Here is a 14443-nt window from a genome sequence, read left to right as displayed (position 1 = left end):
CTTCTCTTGGTCTGTAATTTTACCAAACCATATAGTACAGGAGGAAGTAAGAACGCTCTCAATCACACAGCGATAGAAGTTGTGTAGAATCACCCTGTTATTAGTGAACTCTATCAGTTTCCTAAGAAAGAAAAGACGTTGCTGGGACTTTTTAACAAAGAGTTATTGGAGTGCCAGCTCAGGTCATTTAAAATAGTGACCCCAAGAAATGTAAAACTGCTCACCATCTCCACCTCTGAGCCATTTATGGTAATGGGGAGATGGGATACGTTGCTACGTCTAAAATCGATGACTAGCTCCTTCGTTTTGGAAGAATTCAGGGTGAGGTTATTGGTCTCACTCCACCTAACTAGGTTCTGCACCTCTGATCTGTAAAATGATCTCCTGCTCTTATTCCTGTTGGTCTTGACTGCATTGGTCATCACCGTTTGCTGCCTGGGGGAGAAATACAGAGGGCACCTAGAGGGCACAATAGGTCATTTTATACAGTGAGGTCAAGTTAAAAAGAAAAATGATGTCACCACCTCCAAATGGCTACTATTAGGGCTGGGCGTTTAATCAATTCATTCGAATGAATGATTTAGGACGATTTTCAAAAAACTAAACAAAAAGATTTTAAGAGTCACCTTTTATTTTACAAAAAGTGATGTTTGGTGAAAGTTAGATTTAAACTTTATTAATCCCAATAGGGAAATTCATTCTTGTTTGATGATCAAGAGGCACCTTTTATTTGTTTTGAAGTTTGGTGAAAAAGCAAGTTATTGCACTATTAATCCCAATAGGGACATTCATCTTTGTTTGATCAAGAGTAACCTTTTATATAATTTTGTTATATAAAAGTGAAGATTGGTGAAAGTTAGGTTTGCACTTCAATCCCAATAGGGAAATTCATCTTGGTTTGATCATTTTTGTGTCAAATAAAAACAAAGCTTATTTGAATGATTTCCTTGGCGTTTCGAGTTTTTAAGAGAAAAAAATCAATTAAAATCGTAATTGGATGTGGTGTGAAAAAATCTGATATTTTATTTTTAGGCCATATCGCCCAGCCCTAGCAACTATGACTAACCACATCATCACACATGAATGCACTCAGATTATTTAGATCCACAAATGTCTTGGCTTTGCAGAAATACCCAATTTATGCAGCTTTGTAGCACCCGATAATGTAATAATATCCCAATAATGTAATAACACTCAAGATTCATCACTAAATGAAATTTACTCAAGCATAGTAACAGACACAATATCTCTGACACTGGGAATACATTCCCTGAGGTCCATAGATAAGGGTTCCCACAGACATAAGGGTTCCCACAAAAATTGGAAAGTACTATTTTTCATTTTAAAAGGGCATTTAACACATTAACTGCCACACAGTTTGCCCCTCTCATACCACTCTCTGCCACCACTCTAAGCCTATGGAGATGTTCACCTTCTTTGCAGGGCTATAACTTTTTAAATTGTATTGCTAAATTGACATTACTATGGCCCATTCAACATCGATTATCTATCGTTCAGGATGTAGGAACGTTATACTTTTTCATTCATAGATTCATACGAAAATACCGTCTAGAATATAAATATGTTTTTATCGTTTTCTGCAGTAATTCCTAGAACGTGAGTTATAGGCATAAACGCATATATAGATTATAACTGCCGTTTGTTGCCGATACACGCTATAATTATTAAAAATTTCAACTGTACATGATCCTAAACGTTATGACTCATCATGCGCGGATGAACGGGGGGGGGGGGGTCGTTTATAATTCCATGATCGTCAGTAAATGCATTATGTAGTATGGGTGATATATTAGAGCAGTTTGCATTAATAATAAACAAACACGCTGAAAGTAACGTTACTGTCCTCTTACCGTTCGCCGATGAGACTGGAGGAAAAAGATCCCACTTATTTGACGCGATCTACTAGATCCATTTCCGGTTTGTATGGCGAAATAAACGCCCAAATCATATCAATTATTGAGTTATGGCAGCGATCCATATACACGGATGTGTGTCTAGAGTCCCGCAACAATATGTGACTGCCGGACGCATTTCCCAGATGCACGGAGATCGACTCGATCCATTTCCGGTTTGGTAACTAGTCCGATCATCCACCAGGCGGCGGTATTGAAGCGTTGCACTGTTGTGCAGGCTCCCACTGTATCAGACCAGGCTCGGTGAGGGAATTATGAATACCATGGCGAAAAAATTAAATACAATCTCAATAACATCGTACGCGTGGATTGGCGGAATTCGCATGACCTTGAAACACGTCGTAAATTCATTCATTGCAGACAGATTTTTTCATAGCACCGTGACATTATGTCGCACTGTACAGCCCTGGTTGTAGGCTAATGTTTTACTATTTTTTTATCCAATTTGTATGGATTAATTTAGGAGTGAAATGCGAATGAAGGGTTGAAATCACTACTTGCAAGGTTGCCCCCAAATATTATTTTCCACTCGCATGGGCCAAATTAAGGGGCAATTTGCGATAATCTCGTTGCAGTGTACAGCCGTGTTGTTGTGTTAATACCGTCTAGAATATAAGTATGTTTTTAAGGTTTTCTGCTGTAATAGGCCCTGAAGCATATGATAGATTATCGATTGGCGTTTCTTTCCTATACACGCTATATTAAAAAATTCAAACGTATATGATCGGTATACATTATGCTTCATCATGCGTGAAGGAAAGGGGGGGGGGGGTCGTTTATAATTCCTTGATCGTCAGTAACGGCTTTATTTAGTATGGGTTGATATGTTGAGCAGATGGTTTGCAGTGAAATGAATAAACAATCGGGCTGAAAATAATGTTAGTGTCCTCTTACCGTTCGCCAATGAGACTGGAGGAAAAAGATCCCAATTATTTGACGCCAATCTCCTAGATCCATTTCCGGTTTGTATGGCGCAATAAACGCCGAAATCATATCGATTATTGCGTTTCGAAAGTGATCCAAATGCACTATAGTGTTTGTCTGGATCCACCTAACAAGATATGACTGCCGGAGGGATTTCCTCGACGCACCGATCACCACTTCCGGTTTTGGCGAGAGTGTAACTCGCCCGACCATCCACCCGGCGGCGGTATTGAGGCGTTGCAATCTCATACGGCGTGCCGCTGCAGTCCGGAGGGAGGCTGGATGAATTATGAATGCCATGGCGAAAAAATTAAATATTGATCCCAAAAACGATTTACGCCGTTGTTGGCGTTCAACACATGGCGGGCAAAAACGGCGTAAGTCGTTTTTGGCGACCAATTAAATGCAGTTTTTTTTTATCCACTTTTTCTCCTTATTTTCTCTTTTTCTCCCATCCCAATTTTGCCTCGCCAATTCTCCCTTCAATTCTCCCCTCCCCTGTCTCGAACGTTGCTAGACTATGCCTCCCACTGGTCGGCTGCAGTGAGGACCAAGCCTTGCATCACGTGTCCCCTCCGATACACGAGGAGGCAGCTGTCGCATCTTTTCACCTGTACAGCGCGATCTCTCAGTGGCGAGGCTCACGCTGCCCCCGTTACTTCCTGATTCTGCTGTACAGGCGCACCAACCGACCTGTAGGAGTCTCTGTCCACAACGTCCAATCCCCACCCACCAGCTTTCCCACCCCTAACACTGCCAATTGTGTTAGTATGAACGACCAGTCAAGCATCTCCTGCGTTAGTGGCGAGCGTCTTGCCCACTGCGCCACTTAGCCGCCCTCAAATGCATTTTTTTATTGAATGGCTTAAAACCAATTTCCAACAATTAGTTACACTTGATTCAGAAATTTTTTATCATGGATGAACAAAACTTTCAATGTGAATGGTTGATTTGAATTTCAATTAGTTTTTAAGGACCTTGTTAAAAAATGGGCTAGTAATTCCAGGCCTTGACTTTATTTTTTTTTGCATTTTAAGCACTTCAAGGACCTTGTGCGAACCCTGTAACAGGTTAAGAATTAAGAAAACAAAACATATATAGCTGTTGTCCTCAAGGTGGCGACTGAGTGGCTGACCTGTAAGCTAGGTGTCTGTGTGGCTGAAGGCTCACAGCGCCCCCACATGGTTGGCTCAGGGTGTTCCTCTTGAAGACGATGAAGCGGTTGGTGTAGGTGACCAGCAGGTCGAACCCAAAGTTGAAGCCAGTCCAGCGCCAGCAGTACTGAAGGAAGGAAAAACACAGTATCTTTACCATAGAGGTTCAGTCTCTTCACTAGGGCTGACCCCTATTAGTCGATTAGTCGACTAATCGGTCGAAAGGAACCGTAGTCGACTGCCTTTTTATCATTATTTCCAAAAGAAAAGAGGCCTAGAAGCGTGGCTAACGCTAATGGCACGCATACCAGAGGCTAACTGCCTAAGAAAACAGGCACAGAGGCACTGAAAGAGGATTTCACCCATCTAATAATAATAATAATAATAATAATAATAATAATAATAATAATAATAATAATAATAATCTTCATTTATATAGCACCTTTCATACACGGAGTGCAGCTCAAAGTGCTTAACAGAGACACGTCTTCTTTAAACAAGTCAAGAAGAAAAAAAAAGAAAAAATACATAGTAACACAGTAAGTCAAGAAAAAACAAGAATACCATAAGGTCCATAAGCTCAAAATAAATGCATGCATGCATGCATGCATGCAACACTCCCAGACGTACCCCACGCGAAGGTAAGGAAAAACTCACAAAAACCTAACAATAGGAAAAAATGCTCCACAGGCAATGTGGAGGAGAGAAACCTTAGAAGGGCCAATTCAAGGGGGGATCTCCCTTCTTAGATGTCGGTGATATTAGTGTTGCATGTTGCATTAAAAAGAGGCGAACAGCTGGTAAGAATGCACCCATGTGTGTCGTGAAACACAGATGAGTGCATGCGATAGCAACTGAACATTTTGAAAAATTTTAATATAGAGCTGATAGTGATAACAACTGAACATTTTATAAGATTAAAGATAGAACTGATAGCGGCTCTAGCCGAGGCAGCAGGGGTGCGTCCTCCCGGGACGTTCCACACTCCGGCCAATGAACACACTAGACTAGACAAATATCAAGATGTATCCATCAGTGGACCAATTGCATGCTTTTGCAGAGGACAAGAAGCCTTCAGTCGACTCCTTCAGACATTAAGCACCCCCCACAGCCCAAATGGAATGATAAAAAAATATATATATATTATATATATTTTTTCTTCTTCTTTTTTTTTGTCGACTAATAGTCGATTAACGGCAAATGTTGGCCAATCATAGTCGACTATCCAAATCCTTAGTCGGGGACAGCCCTCTTTACCATAGAGGTGTAGTCTCTTTACCATAGAGGTGTAGTCTCTTTACCATAGAGGTGTAGTCTCTTTACCATAGAGGTGTAGTCTCTTTACCATAGAGGTTCAGTCTCTTTACCATAGAGGTGTAGTCTCTTTACCATAGAGGTGTAGTCTCTTTACCATAGAGGTTCAGTCTCTTTACCATAGAGGTTCAGTCTCTTTACCATAGAGGTGTAGTCTCTTTACCATAGAGGTTCAGTCTCTTTACCATAGAGGTGTAGTCTCTTTACCATAGAGGTGTAGTCTCTTTACCATAGAGGTGTAGTCTCTTTACCATAGAGGTGTAGTCTCTTTACCATAGAGGTTCAGTCTCTTTACCATAGAGGTTCAGTCTCTTTACCATAGAGGTTCAGTCTCTTTACCATAGAGGTGTAGTCTCTTTACCATAGAGGTTCAGTCTCTTTACCATAGAGGTGTAGTCTCTTTACCATAGAGGTGTAGTCTCTTTACCATAGAGGTGTAGTCTCTTTACCATAGAGCAGTGCTTCTCAAACTTTTTCTGTCAGGCCCCCCTTTGGCGGACCAAAATATTTTGGGCCCCCCCCCCCTCGCCCCAACAAAATAGTCATGAAATGGGCCATGTTTAAATTTATTGAAATAACACCAATATCGTGACCTTTCAAATTGGCCCTATATTTTGTTTTCAGAGCTGTCATGGATGAAAAGCCAGCTTCACACAGATACTGTATGTGGTGCTGAATGGTATCAACACCTTAACTGCTGCATCATGAGATACTTGGTGGGCCATGAGATGAGATACTTGGTACTCAGCACCACACTCTGAAACTAGCTCTCCAGGTGGTATCAGATGAGATTTCAAAGAGTTCTTCCAAGAGTTTGGATGGAGATGTGTCAGGAAGCTTTGTCTCAATGTTGTCTGTAAAGTTTTTTTTTATCCAGAGTAACTTGGTGATCCTTTTCTGTGTTTTATTAAATAATGATTTTCAGATTTTGAGAAATGGTATTTTCATGGAGAACAGTGCAGCTGCAACAGATAGCACTTTAGTGATCATTTTCTGTAATCCAAAAAAAAAAAAAAAAAAAACTTTTTTATAAATCTCAAGGCCCCCCCTGTCATGCCTCTGCGCCCCCCCCAGGGGGGCGCGCCCCCCACTTTGAGAAACACTGCCATAGAGGTTTAGTCTCTTTACCATAGAGGTGTAGTCTCTTTACCATAGAGGTGTAGTCTCTTTACCATAGAGGTTCAGTCTCTTTACCATAGAGGTTGTTTACCATAGAGGTGTAGTCTCTTTACCATAGAGGTTCAGTCTCTTTACCATATAGGTTCTTTACCATAGAGGTGTAGTCTCTTTACCATAGAGGTGTAGTCTCTTTACCATAGAGGTGTAGTCTCTTTACCATAGAGGTTGTTTACCATAGAGGTGTAGTCTCTTTACCATAGAGGTTCAGTCTCTTTACCATATAGGTTCTTTACCATAGAGGTGTAGTCTCTTTACCATAGAGGTGTAGTCTCTTTACCATAGAGGTGTAGTCTCTTTACCATAGAGGTTCAGTCTCTTTACCATAGAGGTTCAGTCTCATTACCATAGAGGTGTAGTATCTTTACCATAGAGGTTTAGACATAAACCATCTACAATTAAGGTTTACACATTTACATACATTCACAAACACACATCTACTGTAGAGGGTTAGAATGTAGCTAAATATCTACTGTAGAGGTTAGAATGTAGCTAAATATCTACTGTAGAGTTAGAATGTAGCTAAATATCTACTGTAGAGTTAGAATGTAGCTAAATATCTAATGTAGAGTTAGAATGTAGCTAAATATCTAATGTAGAGGGTTAGAATGTAGCTAAACATCTACCGTAGAGTTAGAATGTAGCTAAATATCTACTGTAGAGTTAGAATGTAGCTAAATATCAAATGTAGAGGGTTAGAATGTAGCTAAATATCTGTAGCTAAATATCTACTGTAGTTAGAATGTAGCTAATTATCTACTGTAGTTAGAATGTAGCTAAATATCTACTGTAGTTAGAATGTAGCTAAATATCTAATGTAGAGGGTTAGAATGTAGCTAAATATCTACTGTGGAGGGTTAGAATGTAGCTAAATATCTACTGTAAATTGTTAGAATGTAGCTAAACATCCACTGACATTGCTTTCCTCAGCCTACTGCACAAAGACTTAGGTCCTTCTGCTAATTTCACTGAAAGTTTTGTGCAGTGGTGTGGTGAGGAGATGATACTGGACCCTAGTAAGTCCAGTGGTCATACATGACGAGCCAATCAGTGGTCATACATGACAAGCCAATTTAGCTGGAAGACCCATGTTGAAAGATTGTGTTCTCATTTACAGCCGAGATTAAACTTTTTACACTGACTCAGGGTATAATGAGGTGGATTATGTTTTTATTCTACACGGTTGTAGTAGAAAGCATAGCACATCATAGTACATAGTCTCTGTACAGTTCTCAATCTAAGCTTGCTCATCTGGTACAGACTGTCTGGGGTTGAATAAACACCAGTCCTCCAGTCAATACTATGAGCAGTCTGTTCTCGGGCAAGTGCAAAGATAATATTGTCTGATCCATCTCATTATTCTCTGTTGGTTCTCATGTGTTACTTTATCGCCACCCTGTGGTGGTTAGAGGGCGGGGCAGCCAGCATGCTGCCACCTAGAAAAATTGGCTGAGATGACTGACCCAGAGCCTCTTGCTAGCTTCGCGCTAACAGGGCTACAAATAAAACACACAGACAATGAATAATGACCCACATAGAAAGAACAAATATATATATATATATAATGAAAATAAAAAACTGAGAATTATTATCATCATCATCATCACCACAATATCACAATATTAAAGATAGAATTACTAGAGTATCCTGAACCTGAATAATATCACAATATTAAAGACATAATACTGGAGTATCCTGAATAATATCACAATATTAAAGACATAATACTGGAGTATCCTGAATAGAGGCCCTCTACAGGAAGGGACAGAGCAGGCTGTTCTTCCTGAGGAGACTCAGGTCCTTCAACGTGTGCAATAGACTGCTGCAGTCATTTTACCAGTCTGTAGTGGCCAGCGTCCTCTTCTATGCTGTGGCATGCTGGGGGGGCTACACCAACTCAAGGGACACCAACAAGCTCAACAAGCTGGTGAGGAAGGCTAGCTCCGTGGTGGGAGTCGAGCTACCTAGACTAAAGGTGATGGCAGAGAGGGGGATGAGAAGGAAGCTGGCTGCCATCCTGGAGAACCCCTCCCACCCCCTCTACGACGAGCTAGTCAAGATGAGAAGCACGTTCAGCCACAAACTCATACCCCCTCCGACACTCAACTAACCGCCTCGGACGGTCCTTCATACCAGCGTCCATCAGGCTCCACAACAGTGGGCACTGGGCAGGGACGGCTGCCAGACATCGACCTAAAACCAATAGGAAACCAAGGAGGACAATAACACTACCTTATGCATACTGCACCTTATGTGGATACTGTGATACTGTGAATAATGTATATTTCAGTTAGTTAGATAGTAAATTATAACACTACCTTATGCATACTGCACCTTATGTGACACTGTGAATACTGTGAATATATATTTCAGTTAGTTAGATAGTAAATGATATTGACCTATTTGTTTACACGGCTTGTGTTGTTTTTACTACCTGTACCCCCCCCCCCCCCCCCCATGCTGCTATGATGCCTGAATTTCCCCAAGGGGATCAATAAAGGAATATCTTATCTTAACAATATTAATATTTCTGGAAACACTGGGTTTTGAGACAAACTGTCAAACTCACATCTCCATCTTTGTTGAGTTTCCTGCCACATCGCATACTGCTGAGCTCCAAGTCCTCTCTGTTAGCCTCCTGTGGCCTACACACACGCACACGCACACACAACATACACACAACACACTAGATGACTGACTGATACCAGAGAGTTATAGGGTTAAAGATGACTGATACCAGAGTTATAGGGTTAAAGATGGAACACTTACCCATTATCTTTGTCATGTTCTGTCCGCAGCATGGCGAACCACTGACTCTTGTAGACTGCCGTTAGCCAGTCTGTAGAAAGAGAATAACTAGTTCATACAGGATTCACACACAAAGAATAACACTACACCCTAAGGCTGGGCGATTCTTGCTAAAATGTGAATCACGATTTTTCTCTCTAAGAATTGAGATCACGATTCTCTCACACGATTCTTATTTTTTCAATAAAATCATTTATTGCACTCTTTCTTAACACTTTAACTGCCGAAAACGCCGGAACTCGTCATTCCCCGCCATGCTCAAGTTGCCGAGGACGCCGGAACTCGTCTTTGATATCAATATTTCAAAAATCTGTGATCGGAATCATATTTCCCCTCTGCAGCCTTGACACACAGTTCTGAGCTCCTCTCAATCCTCTAGCGGTTCAAGAGCGCCATCTGGTGGCCGATCGGCAGATCGAAAAACCGGATGTCAACCTTTAACCCGGCAGGACTCACTCCATATGTGGTCCGGGCACTCGCTAATGTTAGAGAGACTCAGTCTTCACACAGTGAACATCGATCGGTGGAAATAACTCGAAAAAACAACATGATTTGGACGTATATACTATTATACAACCTGGAAATAGATCCGGTATTTCGACATCCCATAATTGAAAACTGTCTACTCCACGCTGATCGCCCAACGGCCCGAGGAGACTGGGGTGAGTTTTAGCGTTATATTATACAACGGCATGCAAATTTCTCGATTCTGATTGGCCATTCACACGTCTTTATTGGCAACAATCCACGGTCCTGGGCTCAGGACCCGCCCACAACCTTATCACATAACCCTCCCCGGCTCACTCCGGGAGAAAACAAGATCGCGGACAACAAATGGTTATGTTGAAAGCACCATAACGACTAAATATGAAGCGATTCTGTCAAGGGGAATGTGTTAGTCCTTTAAACAATGTTGGATGATGTAATTGATGGGTCTTGACTCAATCTAGAACAAAAGAAAAATCGCGGATTGATTGATAGATTAATTGATTGATTTAAATTTCTTCCTTCCTACTTTCTACTGACTGCAGCGTTCTCTCTCACACTGTCCGACGCTGGGAGATACTATTGGACGCTGGCGTACCCACAAACACACACACACACATACACACACACACACACACACACACACACACACACACTGTGACACACACACACACACACACACACGCACACACACACACACACACTCCTGTCTGCAACAGCGGGGGAGTCAGACTGAGAGAGAAGCAGCGCTGTTTTAAGTGAGCATGGTCTATTGAATTGATTGATTGGTTGATTGCTAATTTTATTACTGTACCCCTGGTTTCCAACTGGTTAAGTTTAGGCTAAAAGAAATAAATAAAAAAATAGGGCGAAGAAAACGTTTTTTTCCTATAGGGCAAAGAAAACGTTTTAATTTGTTTTACCTACTTTATATTCTGCATCTGGTAATAAAATTTTCAATCAATCATTCCAATAATACACAGTTGGATGTGTTAGTTGGTTGGATGCACTTCAAGCTGCTTCCACATGAGGCAACTTCTCTCAATCATTCCAATAATACACAGTTGGATGTGTTAGTTTGGTTGGATGCACTTCAAGCTGCTTCCACATGGAGTTGTGGGAACTACTTTTTCTGGCGGAAGGTTTTTTCAATAAATCTTCGATTAATGTGTGTTTATTGTATAGAAATAAGGTTGGATGAATCTGGCAGTTGTATAAAAGCTTTACACCACGTGCAGTCGTGATTTGTGACCAATAAACCATGCCTAGGGGGGTCTAACGACCCTCGGCTGCGCCTCGGGCCTAACAACCACCCCTAGGCATGGTTTATTGGTCACAAACCACTCCTGCGTGTGATGTAATGCTTAATTCTAACGCGTTCTTTACTAACTGCTATGATGAACATATGACCCACATTAGATGAATGGTATAACGTTGCCCACAGAATTATAAACGCCCCCTCGCCCATCCGGTCAACATCAGATGACGTGTAGTAAATTCTAGAAGTACGTCCAATTGAAATTTTTGATCTCGCACAGATTCCTACCAAACTGTATTTCATCATCAATATAATGCATTTGGGGCTATAAATCACGTTCTGGAGAAAGCTGCAGAAAGAGATGAAAACATACTTATACTTTAGACCATATTTTAGTATGAATATGTGAATGAAAAAGTTTAACGTTGCTACACCATGAACAATACATATAGGACCTTGAATGGGCCCTAATAATGGCAATCTAGCAATAGAATTAAAAAAGTTATAGCCCTGCAAAGAAGGGGAACTTCTCCATGTTAAATAGAGCTGGCAACGGATGGTATATCATGAATTTAACCTTAGGCAATCAAAGTGTTAAACAGACAACATAACATATATCAAAGTGCTTGATTTAAACTTAAACATAACACATATGAAAGTGCTTGACTTAAACTTAAAAGTCTCTTGTAACATACAAAATAACTCAAGTCAGAATCGTCATCATTTAAAAAAGTTAAGTAAAAAGTAAAAATGTTTTTATTTTTTAATCAAATAAAAATTGTCATAACTTAGAAATGAGATTGCATAGGTCTATGAATCGAAATCGGGTTTTTTTTTGTGCCCAGCCTTATACACCCACATAACTGCCCTTGTCTGCTAGAGGCTTGGGTAGTCAGACCTGATATAGGCTAGGTATCCCTAGGTACAGAATGTTGTAATAATGTCTCACCAGGTGACAGGATGTTGTAATAATGTCTCACCAGGTGACAGGATGTTGTAATAATGTCTCACCAGGTGACAGGATGTTGTAATAATGTCTCACCAGGTGACAGGATGTTGTAATAATGTCTCACCAGGTGACAGGATGTTGTAATAATGTCTCACCAGGTGACAGGATGTTGTAATAATGTCTCACCAGGTGACAGGATGTTGTAATAATGTCTCACCAGGTGACAGGATGTTGTCTCTCTCCAGGATGCGAGCAGAGGCCAGGTCGTTGATGATGTACTGCAGACGAACTTGTTTGAAGACAGAAGCAAACGGGGCCCCCTGCTCTGTGCAGAGGTAGGGCTCCTCTTCACACAACTCTGTAAACAAAGGGCATTTAAAGGGTTAAGGGACAGCTGTGTTTAAAGGGTGAGGGTGGTGTATGTGATTGATTGATTGATTGAAAACTTTATTAACAGATTGCAGAATGGGTACAGTACAGTACAGCTCAATACATACAATTGTTAAGGGGATGCAGACCAGAGAAAAAGACTTTCGTCTTGTTTACATCAGGGTCCCCCATTTTCAATTCATCATAACATAATATATGACACACACGACATACAGATAGACAGTACTGCTACATCTATACATTTATGACATACCAGATTTGCAAATACAGTACTGTTTGTGATACAAAAAGAGTCCAGAAAAGAGAGTATATACATTTGACGTAGAAACTGTACATTGGAGGAGGTTGGGTAGGTGGGGTGGGGTTGGGTGGGTGGGGTGTTAAATGTATTATTATTATTATGTGCGCCCTTACTCATTTGTGTTCTACAGAGGGCGATGTAGTATGTGACGTCACTGACGTTTCCTTTCCATTCCTGTTCCGGTCTATTATTTGTCAATGATTGTTGTTGATATATATAGCGGCACTACGACCGCATCTCGCCCCGCCTGAGAAATAAATATGCCTACGAGGCTAAAGATGATCAATGAGTCAATTGAGTTCCATTCAATTGCCACCGCAACGCACTCCGTTTAACATGGGGGGGGGGGGGGGGGGGGGGGAACTGTACATTGGAGGTGGTTGGGTGGGTGGGGTGGGCGGTTGGGTAGGGGGACACTGTACACTGTACATTGGAATATTGACAAAGCCATACTTGGTAATTTACTGTACATTGGAGGGGGTTGGGTTAGGACATTTGCAGGGGCCAGTTTTGAATTGCAGTCTCCCGTAGGTGTTTTTGAAAGTGGGTAGTGATTCACATTCCTTTACAGCTGTGGGTAGGGCATTCCACATTGATGTGGCATAATTGCGAAACGTGTTTAGTCCCTTGTTTGAGCCGAATCTGGGTTTAACATGATTTGTGGAGCTCCCTCTGGTGTTGTGATGGTGGTATTCACTGACCTTTGGGAAGTATTTTGACATGTACATGGGTACCTTGGTCGTGTAGTGTATCTTGTAGACCAGGGCCATTGCAAGTTGCTGTACTCTGTCGTCTACTCTAAGCCATCCTAGGTTGTCAAAGTGGGCAGGGGTCAGGTGGGTTCTAGGAGTAAGGTCAAGCAGTAGTCTGACCAGTTTGTTTTGTGGTGTTTGTAATCTTGTTTTTAGTGCCTTTGACACTGATGTGACAAGAGATTAGTGGGGGAAGGGGAGAGGAGACTGAGGTAGACTGAGGAGGTAGTGTGTAGCTTTTTGGGGAAAACGCCTAAACATACCATTACATAAAGATGTGTAAAACACTAATTTCTTTGTGATATTGTTATCGACTTTGGACATGTTCTAGGTAAGACTTCAGTCTATGGCCACAGCAGTGTTTTCAGCTAATAACTATAGAGTAGATAGATCTGCAGGCATCTGTTTGCAAAATAATTAAGTGAATGAAATTCTGATTAAATGGAAAAAAAAAAACGTTTATTGTGTGTTCAAACCTCTGTAACTCTATGACAATATCACTCAGAGTGATTCTTCCTGTTGTGGAAGAAAATTCAGAGCGTTTCCTTTCAAAAGAGGCCAGACTTGTGCATAGTTACTGCTACAAATGGTTCCAGAATAGCGTCCAATTTACTTTCAGTATGCAATCGACAGGCGTTGTCTCATGCCCTGTTGGCATCCTGGCCTACAAATTAGCCTACTTGTCCCGATTGGCTGGTTGAATACAATGTCCCGGCCGCGTCTAGTTTTCTGCCAAACACACTTGCATTTTTCAGCGATCTGATTGGCCACTGACGTTTCTGGTCATGTGACATCTGCGCCAATCGCGTGACGCCTGTTTCTGCACCTATTTCCGCCTCTAACAGCCTGCAAACTACCTAACGCCTAGTTCTATCACTGGTTAAGCTGAGGCGACTCTTTCGAAGTTGGTTAAGGTTAGAGTTTGGAATCAGGGCTGGTGTTCTATCGCCCTGCTCTAAGACAAACTCTAACCTTAACCAACTTCGAAAGAGTGCAT

General features: G+C 41.4%; 1 protein-coding gene across 2 annotated transcripts in view; it reads right to left on the bottom strand.

Moving 5' to 3' along the window:
- Positions 1-14443, bottom strand: part of gmcl1 (germ cell-less, spermatogenesis associated) — a 71797-nt gene that overhangs the window by 8101 nt on the left and 49253 nt on the right. For both annotated transcript variants that reach the window (XM_084324321.1, XM_084324322.1), the window contains exons 10-13: positions 12221-12361; positions 9272-9341; positions 9072-9147; positions 3994-4139 (exon numbers count right to left, since the gene is read on the bottom strand). In XM_084324321.1, the coding sequence (XP_084180447.1) occupies positions 3994-4139; positions 9072-9147; positions 9272-9341; positions 12221-12361 (433 nt within the window). The remainder of the gene's footprint in view (positions 1-3993; positions 4140-9071; positions 9148-9271; positions 9342-12220; positions 12362-14443) is intronic.

Source organism: Notolepis coatsorum, assembly GCF_963971535.1.
Source record: "Notolepis coatsorum genome assembly, chromosome: 11".
Classification (NCBI taxonomy): Eukaryota; Metazoa; Chordata; class Actinopteri; order Aulopiformes; family Paralepididae; genus Notolepis; species Notolepis coatsorum.
The sequence above is the reverse complement of the archived record's forward strand: the minus strand, read 5'-3'. Positions and strand labels throughout refer to the sequence as shown.